The 17,286-nt window shown below is 41.8% G+C and overlaps 1 protein-coding gene across 1 annotated transcript in view; it reads right to left on the bottom strand.

Annotated features, from left to right (window-relative positions):
* The window catches only part of LOC309528701 (interferon-induced, double-stranded RNA-activated protein kinase-like), a 38,688-nt gene that overhangs the window by 3,871 nt on the left and 17,531 nt on the right, over positions 1 to 17,286 (bottom strand). Inside the window, exons 11-23 of the mRNA XM_082216299.1 lie at positions 16,539 to 16,659; positions 14,473 to 14,723; positions 13,247 to 13,373; positions 12,159 to 12,244; positions 10,293 to 10,370; positions 7,835 to 7,931; positions 6,692 to 6,726; positions 6,460 to 6,531; positions 5,341 to 5,460; positions 4,495 to 4,620; positions 2,880 to 3,060; positions 2,123 to 2,257; positions 1,309 to 1,407 (exon numbers count right to left, since the gene is read on the bottom strand). Of these exons, the coding sequence (XP_082072425.1) occupies positions 1,309 to 1,407; positions 2,123 to 2,257; positions 2,880 to 3,060; positions 4,495 to 4,620; positions 5,341 to 5,460; positions 6,460 to 6,531; positions 6,692 to 6,726; positions 7,835 to 7,931; positions 10,293 to 10,370; positions 12,159 to 12,244; positions 13,247 to 13,373; positions 14,473 to 14,723; positions 16,539 to 16,659 (1,528 nt within the window). The remainder of the gene's footprint in view (positions 1 to 1,308; positions 1,408 to 2,122; positions 2,258 to 2,879; positions 3,061 to 4,494; positions 4,621 to 5,340; positions 5,461 to 6,459; positions 6,532 to 6,691; positions 6,727 to 7,834; positions 7,932 to 10,292; positions 10,371 to 12,158; positions 12,245 to 13,246; positions 13,374 to 14,472; positions 14,724 to 16,538; positions 16,660 to 17,286) is intronic.

Raw genomic sequence — 17,286 nt, 5'->3', positions numbered from 1 at the left:
CTGTATCTGAAGGTTCTGCATTTCATTACCCTGTTCTCCCTACAAACACACAATGCCCCAAGTTTCAAGGTAGTTTGATAAAACTTTGTAGCAGTGATACATGAAGGAAGCAACTCATGATTCAGTTGGGGTTCAAGACATCTGGAATACTGAAACAGTTAAGGAACTTCCTAATGAGTTAAGAGCCCTGGGGGGGAAACCCCTAATGTTTGGTGTCCGAAGACATAAACATCCTTGTTCCACTTGTGTTGAAAACTATTGCTGTTTCACTGTTACTTAACTTAGTTTATATATATATATATATAGAGAGAGAGAGAGAGCGCAAATTACTTTGAGATGTGTGAATTTATAAATTAAAAGCAGTATATAAAGGTCTTAAATTAGGCTTCCTCAAACTCGGCCCTCCAGATGTTTTTGGCCGACAACTCGCATGATCCCTAGCTAGCGGGACCAGTGGTCTGGGATGATGGGAATTGTAGTCTCAAAACATCTGGAGGGTCGAGTTTGAGGGAGCCTGTCTTCAATAAACAAACAAACAAGAAGAACTCCTTCATGCCACACATTTATTGGAGGGCCCTCGTGTGTACTCATAGGGGCTTCAATCAGGCATTCAAAGGACACATGAAAAGGGAGGGGCAGAGCCTGCCATTGCCCCTTCATCACATTCATAAATCAAGTGAGAAAAATGCCTGAAGGGAGAGTTAATGATTACAACAAAGTCTGCAAATGGGATATTTTTCATTTTCATTTTCAAAAAACATTTGGGAGCAGAATGAGAAACATTAGTAGGACTCCTTAACAGCTGGAGCACTTGCAGACTCTCAATGTTCTATGTCTCAATTCCAGACACTGGCACCAGAGCAGCACACAGAAACGCCGTTTACCTTCCCGCTATAAAGCGGTGCCTATTTATCTACTTGCACTTAGGGGTGCTTTCGAACTGCTAGGTGGGCAGGAGCTGGGACCGAACGACGGGAGCTCACCCTGCCGCGGGGATTCGAACCGCCGACCATGCGATCAGCAAGTCCTAGGCGCTGAGGTTTTACCCACAGCGCCACCCGCGTCCCAAAGGTCCCCCTAACAACTCTGCTGCTATTCCCCAGACTATGAAGGAAGGAACTCCAAGAGGTCAGCTTTTCTAGACCACTGTCCATTAGCAAGAATGCATAGACACATGAACATGCCCCTTCATCCTTCTGTCCTGCCCCTTTCACCCACTCAACTGTTTGCAGCCCTGGTTGTGCATAAATATTTTCTATACATTTCTGAGAAAAAATATGTGCTGTTAACAAAACTTTTCAGATTTACCTCATGTTTCTCATGATAAGTTTGGAATGTGTAAAGCATTTCGAATAAAATTAATCCTAACGAAAAGATATCCACTTCCTTTCCGTATTTGTTCCCCACCTGTGAACAATGCAAACATGAACACATTAGGTCATAAAACATGCTCTAACAGGAACTTTTCATAGAGCTTAAGCATATAGGCCTTATGCACTTCAAAGCACATTTTGACTTTTCCCCCCCTGAAAACTAACTACAGGATCAAGGCAGTTGGTTCTTTCCCAATTCTCCACTCAGTCATTAAGCTAGCAGAATGACTTGGAGACGGCCATTCCCTCTCAGTCTAACCTAACTTAGAGGAGTTGTTGTTGTAATAATGGGGTGGTGATGGTGGTGATGAATGAATGAATCTTTATTTCTGTCAGCCATCGGCCATAGCAATAAAACAATACGATATAAATACGATACAAAAAGAATAGAAATAAAAAGTCAATTATATAAAATACATTTTAGGGTTTTGAATCAGTAGTCAAATAGTGGATCTTATTCTGATTGCCCCAAGAGAAAGGACACTGTGGCAGTGGTTGGGCACCCCGGAATAGACAATAAAAGAGGGGTGATAATCTCATTCCTCAAGTCTTTATAAAGAGGGTAAGCCAGAAGGGCATGCACCACCGATTCGGTACTGCCATCTCCACAGGGGCATAAGCATTTTTCGTGGGGTTGATGATGACGATGGTCACAATGAGTGTGTACTTGTGTACGCAGAACAAATTTACAACTGCCCTTGGAGAAAAGTGCCATTGCAAATGCATGGATCCAATATTAAAAGTATTACCTGTTCAGGAGCCATGTATAGTACTGTTCCCCTCTTTTCTGTTCGCTGTACTGAATGGTCATCTACACCTGTGGTTACCAGCCCAAAATCACCAATTTTTATTTTATTGTCTCTAGACATTAATATATTTATTGGCTGGGTGGGGCGGGGGGAGAGAGAGAAACAAAAAAACAAAATATTCAGATGTAAAAGTCATTAAACTCTGGGTGAGTCATCATGGTCTACTCAACAGTTATCCTGCAGTGTCTGAACCACCTCAGCTTCTTATTTGCTTTTTTAAAGAATCTGCTGTGCCTTTCAAGTTCCCCTCCAGATGAAAACATCTACCTTGTACTTGAAGTATATTCCTGATTAAGCCCACCCCCAATACAACTGAAATAATAAAATAAAATAAATACATCAATTGAATTATTAGCAAGAGAGCAAATAAAACAAGTGCGTCAGCTTTAAAATACCTTGCCACAGCAAGAGATGAGGTAGTATTGATCTAAAAGTAATGATGTTATGAAGAAGTGTTGGTCTGAAATTACCTCCATGTGGAATTCATGCCACTTGCAATACTGAGAAGCCTACATAGACCCAACCTAGCAATACTGGATGACAATTGAAGAAGAGGAACCAAAAACTGATGCTATGCCAAAAATTTCTCCTGAGGTTTTTCTTACCATTGCCATTTATGAGAAATAAAGGAATAAAATAGTTCATATTTTACTTTTTATCATGCACACCTGATATTGTAATCGTCTCATCTGCATACCTTGAGATCTCGATGAATTAAGTTTTGAGAATGAATATATGCAACCCCTTCCACTATTTGCTGGAATTTAATTTTGGCATCTTCATGATAGCTTTCCTTTGCACATTCCTTACTAATCCAATCTTTAAGTGTCCCCTTTTCACAATATTCCATCACTATGAAAAGGCAGTCAGCTTCCACCCTGCAAAAAAAAAACAAAAAAAAAAACAGATGACTGATCCAAGCACCTTGTTCACATCCTCAAGGTTTACTAACTCATACAACACAACAAGACTAAACAGTGCCCTGTAACCCTTTAGATTCATCTGCTGTAACAGCAGTCATGATCCTGGGTGGGGTGGGGTGTGCAAGGGATTTTATCCTCAAAACACTTTGCAAAGTCAGAGACAGCTACCATCAGTTTTGCCACCTCCTTTGGGCCAGACTATAAGAGGCCCTCAACTACCTGGAAAATCCATGCTGGATGGCACAATGAGGATGCAATGAGGATGCAATGGAGGCAGCAAAGCAGGGAGGCTAAAAATCAAAGATTTTAAAAATTTAAATTGGATTTTTTTAAAAAATCGGATTTTTAAAATAAAATGCTTTGGAGGAAAAATATTTCTAAAAATAGTTTTCTACTTGAGTTACATTATAGTCTCTAAAGACTATTCATCATGAAATAAGGATTTGTTTTATGTTTTTCATGTTTGCTAAAATTCAGTGTAAGTTTTTTTTAAATTATTGTTTAGCTGGTAAAATGTACACCTAGCCACTGAGGTCACCAGGGCCTCTAGTGAGAGAGTTGGATCCTAGCACTATCATATTTATTTATGGGAAATGATTCTGGGACCAAGAGAATTTACCTACAGCTACAACTGTTCTTAGAGTTAGGCAGTGAACTGACAAGCAAAATGTAGTAATAAATAAAATAAATAAAAAGATGCCAGGTCCTAAAGTGAAGCCACTGCCAAAATGCTTAGTTTATTATTTATAATAAAAAAATTCCTTCCAGTAGCACCTTAAAGACCAACTAAGTTAGTTCTTGGTATGAGCTTTCGTGTGCATGCACACTTCTTCAGATACACATGTATCTGAAGAAGTGTGCATGCACATGAAAGCTCATACCAAGAACTAACTTAGTTGGTCTTTAAGGTGCTACTGGAAGGAATTTTTTTATTTTGACTATGGCAGACCAACACGGCTACCTATCTGTAACTTTATTATTTATGTCTTTAATTTGTCTCTATTTTTTTTAAAAAAAAGGCCTCCAAGGGTCTTAGGGCAATAACATTAACAACGCAAAATTTAGAATAGGAACTCAATAAAAATGATCACCCACAAAAAATAATAAACGTCAGCTAGGGGGAGGCGGTGGAGGAGGAGAAAGCGAGTTGCCAGCCTTTTGCTTGGTCCTTTGAGTGCTAAGCACAGGCCTGACAGCCAGCTGACTCTCAGGCACTTCAGAACCCTATGCAAGTGATTCTGACAGGTGGGCAAGAGAACGCAACTATCAACATGGGATGTCACAAAGCTGATCTGGCCAATAAAGGCAAAATCTTATCCACCCATGGTTTACGCAAAAAAAAAGAATACATGGCACCTTAGAGAGATTCTAATTACGCAGTGGAATTACCTCTGGTCACTATCCTCTGGCGATAGGATATTATCTTTCCCAATCCAACAATTATAATATCGAACAATATATTCATGCTCAAGCTTTGCTAAGGCTTGCACTTCCTTTTTTGATTCTTCTTCTCCTCTGGTTTGGGGTGGGGGAAGGGGGTCAAGAAGGGGAAAAGAGTATTGTTAAAAATGTATGCAAAACAAACCCTAAATATGTGAACAGGTAACTCACAACTTACATGCATTTAACCTGTACCCATTCAAAGTTATGTGTGTGACAAATTAAAATAAAAAATAAAAGGGGGCAGGCAAAAAAGACTTTGGCAACGGTCCACCCGCCATTGGATCCAATGTATTTTGACTATATGCGATTTTGGTTCTACATGCTGTACCCAGTACGTAACCCCAGCTTAAGTTGAGAGTGGTCTGTACTGTAAAGAGGATTGTTGTTAGACCACTTTTTTAAAAAGGGCTTCTGATTTGGAATGCTTAGGTCGACTCTGAATAGAATTTAGTTGGATACAGCCATATTTATTCTCATTACAACATAGAGCCCAGCAACAGAAAGGCAAATGGCATGTCCTTAACCCAGTCATTTGTTCATGCATTAGCACAGTGGTTGATGGACTTCAACTCCCATCAGCCCTGGTCATCCAGGGATGATGGCACTACATTGACTACTCCTGCATTAGCACCTGAGCCACTGTTGAGCCTAACTCTTTTAAACTTTGACTTACAGTGCCCAGCGATTCCTCTAAAATTAGAACTAAAATAATTTCACATGTGGAAAACAGCACAAATTGTTAAAGCTTAAATTAGCTTAAATAAAATAATAAGCAAACACAAGGTAACTTACACAAGAAGCTTGACTCGTTTGACAGCTAATAATCGACCATCAAAGAAATGTTTTGCCTTGAAAACGGTTCCATATCCACCAGATTTAATTTTCTGTATATCTTCAAATTCGTCCAGAAACCTGGTTCCAAAAATGAAGGCAAGTCTTACTGTTAAATGTCAAAATCCTTGAAAAGTGTTACAATAGCAATATAGCCGCAAAAATTATTAATTTAATGATGAAATAAAGTCACACAGCCAAGGTATCCAATCAGACTAGCAGTGGGTATATTTGCTGTCATTCATGGAATGCACAAGACAGCTATCAGATGCTGCTGTGGTTGCTCGAGAGTAACCAGGAAAGACTCCGACCTGTCTTTTACAGGCTTTATTCTTGGTGCAAACTATTTACAGTGAAGAGCGTCGTAGGTTCATGGCTGGCTCAATCGCTAGCAGAACCCGGGAGTGGTCGGTCTTTGTAACTCCCCCAGCATAAAAGTCGCGTCACCCCCAGCCTTTTTTGCCCCTCCCTGGACTGAAGACTACTATACAGAATGGGCGCTGGCAAGGGTGTGATTCCCACCTCTCCGGTTTGCTCAGGCTCGGTGTTAAGGCTCTCCCTAGCATCCTCTGGTCCTTGCCCCTCTTCTCCACTGGAGGTGGGGCTTTCCTCCTCGCCAGAAAAGGAACTCCTTTCCAAGATCTTCGGAGGCTCCCTATAACACAACTGCCCTTCCATCTCTCGCCTCTGAGCTGATGGCAGTTCCCTGACAGCAGCTATCAATAATCAATAGTAAAAAAAAACAACTAACACACAATATTAAAAACAATAACACACACCAGCATAGCTCACACACAGAAAACAGCCACTCAGTTAAACTACCAGCTTGTTAAAGGAGATCAGCTGTTGTAATTTGATCAGACCTTTTCATGACAGCAAATGGAAAGGTCTGTGTGTACTTGGACAGGGACCAATGCGTGTGTTAAAATCACCAGCTACCACTAACATGGACACGACTAGTTGCATTTATGTGGAAACCATCTTTCCACGTAGTCTCAATTCAATTCAAATTTCAAAGGTATAAAAGGTGAAACTTAAAAAAAAATAAAAATCAGCAGCACTTTTGAAGGCTACCCTTACTTTTCATTGATGGTGTACTTGCTTTGCTTTCGATTCAGCTTTGAAAATTTCGGTGCCAATGGTGTCTCTCTTCTTAGGAAAGAAAAAAAATTGGAAATGAAACTTTGTAACACTTGAGCAGTAAACACAAGAACATCTGTAAGTACCCATTTACTTTAAGATGTTAAATCATTTCCCCTAACCGATAAATCAATTGAATGAAGGGCATCCATTTCAAAAGATGAATACATACTTTTTAGGTCTCACAGCAGAACCTTTGGGACTTGCCTATGGCAAAATCAAGAAGAAACAATTAATGTTGAAGTTCTACCACAGTGCCAAATGCTTAAAACTCAAAAACACCACTCAAAATCAGAATGCAGTTATTGTCAGGCATCAGAGTTCAAAAACAGGACCACTGCAGGTCAAGAAAATTTTTCCTGTTTCCTGAACCATACAAGGTCCTGGTTAGGAGGAAGCTCCCACTGGTTGGAGCTCCACAGACCTCAACTCAAACTTCCCAGATCTGAGGAGTTAAACAACCCAGGAAAATCAACCCCATGTGACTAGCTGCTTTATAGCTTCTGCACTCTGCCCCTTAGCTAGGGATGTAGAAGTTGATTTGATCCATTTCTTGTAATGGACTGACTTGACCTGATGCTCCTGAATTTGACTGGAATGGAACATCCATTTGGATTACACACTTCTCCACACTTTGCGATGAAGTTTCAGTGTACAAAGATTGCACACAAAAATACCTATTTTATGCAAAAGATGTGTAGAAAATCCTATTTTAGAGGGAAATGGGTGCAATGGCATTGAAAAAACTGTGTGTTTTACATTAAAAGTGTGAATAAAGGCAGACCATTGAAATATAGACTTTTTTGTGTTCTTCTTTTAAAAATTTCACACAAAATGGAACCGAACAGACTACTCTTGAGGGCCAGTAACCTGAAATTGGGGAAGGGCTGTAGCTGAGTGGCAGAGCATCTTGCTTGGCATGTGGAAGGTCCCAGATTCCACCTCCAGGTTGGACTGGGAACATCCCATCTGAAACCCTAGAGGGTTGCTGCCAGTCAATGTGTACAGCACTGAGCAAGATGGATCACTGGTCTATCTCATTATAAGGCATATTCTGATATTCCAGTGGAATGGAATGAGCCCATCCCCTGCTCATCACTGTTGCCTGCCAGTTTTCCTTCTGTCTATTTCCTTGGTGTACCACCCTAGGAGCCATTTGGCAGAAAGGCAGTATACTTAAAATTACATCAGACTGACCAATGTATTTCAATTCAGTACTGACCTATAAGAAATTATAGCAGGATTAATATTTTAGCGCACACAAAAAAGAGCAATAGTTAATACTGTCATGGCAATAGAAATTAAGTTTTCATACCAGAGAGGATGGAGAAGCTTCATTGAGCTGTATGGCACCAAACCGATTAGCAAGTTTGTCAGCTACATGGTTACAACTGGAATCCCGATCTGTACCACTACAGAAATATTTGAAACGAATGTCAGCATTGTCTGCCATTTATGGAGGGCTGTCTTGAACTGAAGTTTAGGGTTCCAGTTACAGATAGGTAGCCGTGTTGGTCTGCCATAGTCAAAATAAAAAAATTCCTTCCAGTAGCACCTTAAAGACCAACTAAGTTAGTTCTTGGTATGAGCTTTCGTGTGCATGCACACTTCTTCAGATACCAATATCTGAAGAAGTGTGCATGCACACGAAAGCTCATACCAAGAACTAACTTAGTTGGTCTTTAAGGTGCTACTGGAAGGATTTTTTTTTATTTTGAAGTTTAGGGTGGGGAGGTAGTTCAGTTTTTTTGTTTTGGTAAAGTATAAAAACGGTCCACCAAATAAAATATAGGCACACTTCTTGTATCAAAACCAGAAAGCATGCCCATTATGATCCCTGTGAGCGTAGCTGTCAGGGTTACTTCCAGATCCTAGCTCACAGAGGATCACGCTAGCCAGCGATCGTTAAATGAAAGTCTTTATTGAGTTACAGTCTCCATTCTCGAGCTGCTGCGTGCAACCCTACGTCTTATGCTTAGATCGGCGAAGCTCCGTCTGAGTCTCCGCCCCTTGCGCACCAACTTAATATCCTAGCCCTGCTCCACCTTTTCCGCCTGACTGTTCTCCTCTGGGTCCCTCTGCCCCCCTGGGTCTCTTCCTTCCGGGATTCTTCTGACGCTGACCCCCCGGACTCTCCTGTCTCCTTGCGCCGGGCTTTAGGACCTGGCTCCCTTTCCGGGCTGCCTACTGCGCCACCTTCCTGTGCATTTGAACTTGGCGCGCGCGCCCAACCTTCCACTTTCCGTCTAACCGTTACTTCGCTCCCCGATGAAGGTGTGGCCACTCCTGACTCGTGCCCTCCCTCCTGTTGCGAGCTGCCAGCGCTTGATCCCTGGCGCTCTTCCTCTTTCCTACTCTCTGGCGGTGACGCTGGTCCCGATTTCCAACTGCTCCCCTCTGAGTCCCCTCTGGCTCTATCTTCCTGGGGTGTCCCCCTAGTCTCCCCCCTTGCCCTGGCCACTGGTGCTCCTTTTTGTGAATCTTCTGATTCACTGGAAAGACTCGGAGATCTCGGGTCGTCGTCATCACTCATCCTTTCTTCTGCCTCCTCCCCCTCGCTCTCTGTTTCCTCCCTTGCCCTCGCCTCTGCTCCTGAACCCCTGACAGTAGCATATTTACTTATGCCTGCTCAACAATGCAAGCAAGACAAAGCATATGAAAAACACCACAGTGTAACTTAGCATTAAAAAAAGCATTTTCATTAAGGCCTCAGTTGTGCCCAGACTCTCCTAGGTTATGTTTCTAGTTCACATTTTTGGAAAACATTTGCTCTTCCTCATTCACTATCTCCTCTGTCTTAGGAGTGGGGACTGCTTTTCTGTCTGAGGGCCGCATTTCCTACTGGGCAACCTTTGGAGGGCCACATGCCCACAACGGGCAGCGCCAGAGGCAAGAGTTGGCAGATCAAGGAATGCAAATGTTACCTTGGTACAGGAAGCTGGTTTCTATCCACATACATGCACCTCTGTATCCTGCATCCAGGCTAGCGCAAGGCATCACCAGAGTTCAATGATGTATTCCAGCCAGGCAGAAACACTTGGGGGCGTGAAGCTGGGCCAGTGTGGGATGTGGCCTGAGGAGATTTCCAAGAGGCCTGGGGGGGGGCATTTGATCCCCATGCCTGCTCCAGGTCATGCAAATAACTCAGGTCTTTCCTAATCTTGATCAAGCAGAAATCCACTTCAGGTGCCATAAATGCTCTGAAGTCAAGAGAAGTCTGTTTGTATACTAGTGTGGGCCTCACTAGCTGGCCCTTGGGCTCCTCTCCAGATGACATCCCTCACTAGCTCTGCTCCACATCCTCCCCCAGTTCTTTTTGCCTAGGCTGGAATGTATCCTTGAACTACAGGAACTTGTTTGCCTGGACACACACTTTCCTTATGCTCCTCCTAATCCAGGTGTCAGCAACCTTTTTCAGCCGTGGGCCAGTCCACCGTCCCTCAGACCATTTGGTGGGCTGCACTATATTGGGGGGGGGGATGAACAAATTCCTATGCCCCACAAATAACCCAGAGATGCATTTTAAATAAAAACACACATTCTACTCATGTAAAAACACCAGGCAGGCCCCACAAATAACCCAGAGATGCATGCTGATTCCCAGACTGTCCGCGGGCCGGATTTAGAAGGTGACTGGGCCTTAGGTTGCCTACCCCTGTCCTAATCCTTCCAAAAAGATGACAGAAATCGTAGACTAGATAAAGTCTGCAGACTCTCTCCTCAAGCACCATTTGTTTCTCCACTTTTAAATTGCCATTGAAATTGTTCCTTACTTTGAATATATACCGGAGCTCAGAAAAACTATACTATCCGATTTGTTGGAAGCAAGGTCCACAGCCTCTTCAGCAGACCTGAAATACAAGTTTTCAAACAGCAGTTTTGAATTCTTTCAGTGTTTTCCTTCCTTTTGGTTTTAATTTATAACCAAAGGAAGAAAGGAACAAAAACGATTTAAGTAAGGAATAACTGATAACGTAAAACCAATTCTCAATGGTTCTCAAATACACTTCAATACCGTTTAAGTTTCTATTTAATAGTTTGGGTTATGAAGTTAATTAATTATTTTCCTTCATTTCCACATATCCTGTGGGGGGAAACCATAGAGAGGATGAGGAGAGCATTCACTTTACAGGGATGGATCAAGGCAAAAATCATTTTCAGCAGATTGGTTTTCATAATTTCCATTATTCTTAAGGCTGATGAGCATACTGCCTGTCTTTCAGATTTCCATGCAATATCAATACAGTGGTACTTCGGGTTACATATGCTTCAGGTTACATACGCTTCAGGTTACAGACTCCACTAATCCAGAAATATTACCTCGGGTTAAGAACTTTGCTTCAGGATGAGAACAGAAATCGCGCGGTGGCGCGGCAGCAGTGGGAGGCCCCATTAGCTAAAGTGGTGCTTCAGGTTAAGAACAGTTTCAGGTTAAGAACGGACCTCCGGAATGAATTAAGTACGTAACCAGAGGCACCACTGTATATGACATATTATACAAAAACAATTTGGTTTGCCTGTACATTTCAATAATTTCATTTAAGATGTTACTTTTTCAGCAATTGTTATCTTCCAGAGGTTACTGTGCTGCAACACTGTGTTTTATTCTCCAAGAGATTTCTATTTTTGCACAGAGGATTATTTTGCTGCTTGCTATGATTTTTATTTTAAAAAGGCAACTCCTGAATTTAATGTCTGAATCAAAACTTTCAAGCAGGGATAACAACTTTAACTGAAGTGTATAACGAACAGGTTTTTCTAAGGTTGTTTAAGTATTTTCAGCTGCAACATACTTCCAAAAAGCGGACTACTCAAAAGATTAGGCAGGTTTAAAATCCATTTGAAGAACTTTTAACTACTGTATAAAGTGAAAGAGCAGCCCAGTTCACACACTAGACCATGGTCTGGTGCTACATACACAAGCTAGAACAAGCTAGAATCATTCCAAACAAAGCCTTGGTCTCATGAGCAGCCCCAATGGCCTCTCCTATCTCAAAGCCAAACCCTTTTCCTTTCAGTTTCTCAGAAACTCTGTTCTGTTTCAGAAGAAGCAGACTTCAACCCATGGGTCTTGAAGCTGGCTTGTTTTAACTAACCAGAGTTGGTTTTAAATTGTGATCTCTGATTATATGTAACATGCAGAAGGGGCGTTGTGAACCCCAAATTAAACACTAGCAAAGTCCTTCTCTTAGTTGTGGGTCGCAAAGGAAGGTACGCACAGGACTAAAGCTTTGCTAGAGATTGTTGCAGTTGATGAATGTTGTTAACTTTCTGTTTTTATTTTGTTTTTAAACGCCCACTTACGTACTGCTTTTAAGGCCTAGATAGGGCCACAAGGCTTGAAATAAGAGATCCACATACAGGCAAGATTAAAATACATTAGAAGTTGGCAAAATAAATAAGAGGACCATCTTACCTCCTGTGGGAAGGAGGGCCACAGCTGTGATACTACCATTAATAAAGCACTGTTTCAATTGCTACCAATCACACCTTCCTCTCCATTTACAAGGCTATGTTATACATAAGTGTCCCTTTTGCTCATTATAGAATGCTATATTGTACAGCACTGTTGTTAAATCAACAACAAAAAAATTAGAATAAGAGTACTTTAAAGAGACACCATTAAATGCTTAACTTACGTCCCAGATGCCTCTGGTGATGATTCTTGGGAATTACTGTGTGATGGATTTCTAGAACTATTTGGAAGGGAAGCACTTCTTTCTGCCTGAAAAACAATTCGGAATTATACCTTAACCGTGGATTTAAAAAATCTACTGCAACAAAAAGTAACAATGGCAACGAAATTAAAGGGATTAAACCAGCCTTGGCCAACCCAGTGCACTCCAGATGTTCTGGACTATAACTCTCAGTCGGTAGACCCTAATCCCAGGGTCATGGGTTCAACCCTCACAACAGGCAAAAGATTTCTGCATTGCAGGGGGTTGGACTACATGACCCTCATGGTAGCTTCCAACTCTACAATTCTATGATTCTCATCAACCCCAACAAGTATCACATTGATGGCAGGGGCTGGTGAGAGCTGGCAAAGCTATTCATAGGACACGCCCGCTTCCTGCAAAGAAAATGGCTACACTGATAATTAAAAATAATTGTTATGTACTGAAGTTCTCACCCTGGGCCAGCAGGGGGATACTGTAGATAGTTCAGGTCCACATATGCAAATAAGGGATCAAAAGTGACGTTCAGTGATTTCGCTCAAGTGTTTCAGCTCAGTGATTCAGCTCCACTCAGAGGGTGGCCGCATCTGGCTGTGCTCTGTTGTCCATCGATCCCATCCTCGTCGCCAATGTTTAGTTGTGGGTGAACATATCAGACGACACAGCAAATCTTCAAACAGCTCTTGTTTATTCACAGGCCAGAACAGAACTGAACTGAAGGGTTCAGCCAACCTGCTTATATAGAGCTCCACTAGAACGCAACAGTAACAATTTTCTGTAACTATCCAATCACTGAACATCACTTTCGATCCCTTATTTGCATATGTGGACCTGAACTATCTACAGTATCCCCCTGCTGGCTCAGGGTGAGAACTTCAGTAAATAATAATAATAATAATAATAATAATAATAATAATAATAATAATTTATTTGTACCCCACCCATCTGGCTGGGTTTCCCCAACCACTCTGGGCAGCTTCCAATAAAGATTAAAAATACATTAAATGTCACACATGAAAAACACAGTCTGATGAATATGCAATACATACCCTGGAGGTTGCTTGGTCATTCAATTTTTCATACGCTTGCCTGGCTGCATTCCGTTTTGCTGTTTGTTTATTATTTCCTGTTCCCTCACCAAAATCTTTATCATCAATTGTACAGACACAGTGAAAACTAGAAGGCATAAAAGAGGGGAGGGGGGAAATAAGTTAACATACACTGTTGAAGACAAAGGCAGCAATCCTATAGACCTTGGGCAGGAACCCAATCTCCATACAAAGTTCTAATGACCTCAAGCAAAACTTTTTTGGTGTCCATGTTACAAAAGTGAGCATATAGTCAGGAGTCACAAATTGGATGGCCAGAGCAGAGTCCACACAGGCAGATTGGCACTTCCATTTTCTCTCCACCCTGAACAAGCTCAAAAAATCTCTGAAAGGTCCTCCATTTTGAGGGCACGTGGGAAGCTGCAGGGGAGTGGAGGGAAATAAAAACCCTTGCATCGGGACCTCAAGCCTTTCTTTGGCTATGGAAAACTTCAAACTCACTGTCACCTGTCTCACATACCATTTTCCTACATTTTATTTTATTTAGGCCAGGGTATCCCAAAGTGGTAGATAAATGACGGGCAGTATATAAATTTAATCAATAATAGTAGTAGTGATAGTAGTAAGATAAAGGTAAAGAACCCCTGGGCAGTTAAGTCCAGTCAAAGGTGACTATGGGGTGCGGCGCTAATCTCGCTTTTCAGGCCAAGGTGTTTGTCCACAGACAGCTTTGTCCACAGACAGCTTTCCAGGTCATGTGGCCAGCATGACTAAACCGATTCTGGTGCAATGGGACACTGTGACGGAAGCCAGAGCGCACGGAAACACCGTTTACCTTCTCTTCACAGCAATACCTATTTATCTACTCACACTGGTGTGCTTTCGAACTGCTAGGTTGGCAGGAGCTGGGACAGAGCAATGGGAGCTCACCCCGTCATGCGGATTCAAACTGCCAACCTTCTGATCGGCAAGCACAAGAGGCTCAGTGGATTAGACCACAGCGCCACCCACATCCCAGTAGTAGTCATAGTAGTGGTGAAATTACTAAATGTCACAGACCATTCCCAAAAGCCGGAATTTAAAAAACCTCAGTATGAGCTGGCACCCAAATAACACCAAAAAAAATCTACTATTATCTACAAATCACTAAGAGCTTTAGGTTTAACCAAAAAAAGTTGCCAAGAGTAGTAGTCAACAAAAAAAATCAATTACTATTGACAACTTACATTGGCATGTGATCCAGGCCAGATTTAGAAACCACAACATATTGAACCACCACTTTGTTTCTCGAGGAATATTCATTGAGCAAGGCAAGATAGTTAAGTGAAGAAGCTGGTTGTGCCAGATTTGCAGCAGGCTCAGGAGACTGAGATAGTGGCGATGACAGAGGAGGCAGCGGCTGCTGTGGTCTTAAAACAGGATATTGTGGTGATGGCAGAGGAGGCAGCGGCTGCTCTGGTCTTAAAACAGGATCTGCCTGTAAACAATATGTATAAGTCAGTTTGCTTGAACAGTGAGAGGTTTCTCACTGATTTCCTCCTTATTATATGGTATGGGGAGGTCTGTACTTACCTTGGGTTTCATGTTCTAAGTTGGCAACAGGCCTCACAAAATACTGTTCTTATTTAGCAATGTTACATGGCAATAACAATACGCATACAAGGCAAAGGCCAGAAGGCTAGACCTGATACAAGATAGGTGCGTGTCATTTCTAGTTCTGACCTGGTACTGGGTATATATGAATCCAACTCCCCATAGACTGAAGACCTAGGGGACCAAGCAGCGTCCCTTGGAATTGCCACTGAGGGACCCTCCACAAAAAAACTTGCAGAAGAACACTAAGTGTTTTCAAAAGAGGTGGTGACGCCACCCACAACCTGCAAGAACACTGGCACCAAAAGGTCCAGGTCAAAGAGAGACAACATAGTATGCATCGGCAGACCCAGAAACATTGTACAACTTAAGAGATGGCAGTGCTTCCTGAAAGACCTTCATCACCATTAGCTGTATAAGAAGGACATGGGTTCTCAAAAATTCAGGTGGTCCATAGCGTGCTCACATTAAATACTGATTTTTAATGGCATTTTTTTGCTTATTTTACTTCTTACATTGCATTTTATTGTAATGCAATTTGAATTATATGACATTCTGTGTATGTAATATAATACACCAGTTGAAATTTCCAAACCATCTTCTAAGGCAGCCCCTGGAAGTAGTAGTGTAGTCTAGATAAACTCTTTCCTGCTCCACAAACATTATACACTTCCTTGACTTTACAAAGGCAGGTTTGTCAATCTCCTGTTCTCTGCAGCACTCAGCTAATCCTGATCCAGAAACATAGCTATGGCAAAGAGGTCACTCTCATGAGTCTCAAAGCAGAAAATTTGTTAGGACTAATTGGAGTAAATCTGAGTCACAAGCAGTTCCAGAGTATTTTCCAGAAATGCTGTATGGATCTGCTTTCATCAAGCTCCTCCACCCCTGTGGGGGGTATACCATAAATGCACAGCGATGTAGTAAAATCCTATCAGTACTATTTTTACTTTGTTCTTTTGTGAGTTTCTCAGTGAATTTCTAAAATGAATAGTTTTGCTTCTATGCCTGTCTAGATATGAAGCCACGCCCTTCTACAAACTTGGAATATATTTCCCCAAATCTCAGACATAATAGAAATTAATTCAAAAATCTACCACATGTGGTATCGCTGAATTTCTAAATAAGATGTATGAAGTCAATTTTGTCTGAAAATCGTACTTTGAATATTTTCCCCTATCCATAGATAATAACTAGTTTTTTTTTAAGAGAGGAGGAGACAACGGCACTCTGCACATGTGCAATGGCACACTTTCCTAAGCCCTATTGTGATGGAAACAGCAAGGTTAAATAGTGCAGCCATATCAGCTCAAAATGTTACCAGCTACCCCTGCCCACAGATGGCATTTCCTAGCAGCTTCAGGCAGATGTTAAAACAGAATGAGATAAAGTGGTACCTCGGGTTAAGTACTTAATTCGTTCCGGAGGTCCGTTCTTAACCTGAAGCACCACTTTAGCTAATGGGGCCTCCCGCTGCTGCCGCACCGCCGGAGCACAATTTCTGTTCTCATCCTGAAGCAAAGTTCTTAACCCGAGGTAATATTTCTGGGTTAGTGGAGCTTGTAACCTGAAGAGTATGTAACCCAAGGTACCAAAGTAAAAGATTGGGGTTTTTTTAGTATACCTCAAGATCAAAGGCTCTTTTCTGTTTTCTAGATTATTTGTATGTCTTGACATGTATCCTTTATGGTCTACTTACTGGCAGTTCTTGTTGTATGGACTCCCAAGCTAAGAATGCTGCACGATCTTTTGCCTCCTTCTTGCTTTTACCTGTTGCTCGGCTATACTGCTTTCCATCTATTTCAACTGCTACAGTGAATCTGCAATGAAAAAGAGAGAGTTAAAAGCCCACAGTCTGCAAAATATGCTTGCAGATTGAATTTTATGCTTTAAGTCTTGTATGCTGGATAAACAGAAATGGGAAATATCTGGATAGTTTGCTCCTGTAAATCTCTGATTCCTATTATTTGTAAAGTGTGCCTAATGCTAGCTTCCCTTTTATGTCCTATAAGGCTCCATTCACCAAGCATGTGCCCTCTATATGTTTTAGAGTACAACGCCCATTATCCGTGACAATCAGCCATGCTGCCTTGGGAGCCAGGGTCCAAAAACATCTGGAGAGCCACAAGTAAGCCATCCTACTAAATTAGATGCTGTTTCAGGCAGCTGACTGGAGAGTAGGAGGGTTCAACAGTGCAGCTTCTAAGGATAGTTTACTAACCTATCTGCAAGAGAGGGAAAACGAAGCAATTTCTCCCACCCTTATAATTGGAATGAGAAACAAAAGGCAATGTCAGGTCTTGGGGTGGGGGAAGCCTGGTCCTATGTTATGCTTTCTCTCTGGGGTTGGAAAATCTTAGTGGACCAAGAAACTGGGATGATTAAGGAAGTGTTTCAGTTGTACACAAGTAAACTGGGCAGGACTTTACATAGGTGTGGGGGAAAGG

The sequence above is a fragment of the Podarcis vaucheri genome, assembly GCF_965113315.1.
Source record: "Podarcis vaucheri genome assembly, chromosome: 3".
Lineage (NCBI taxonomy): Eukaryota > Metazoa > Chordata > Lepidosauria > Squamata > Lacertidae > Podarcis > Podarcis vaucheri.
Note: the sequence above shows the minus strand (reverse complement) of the source record. Positions and strands in the feature narration are given on the sequence as shown.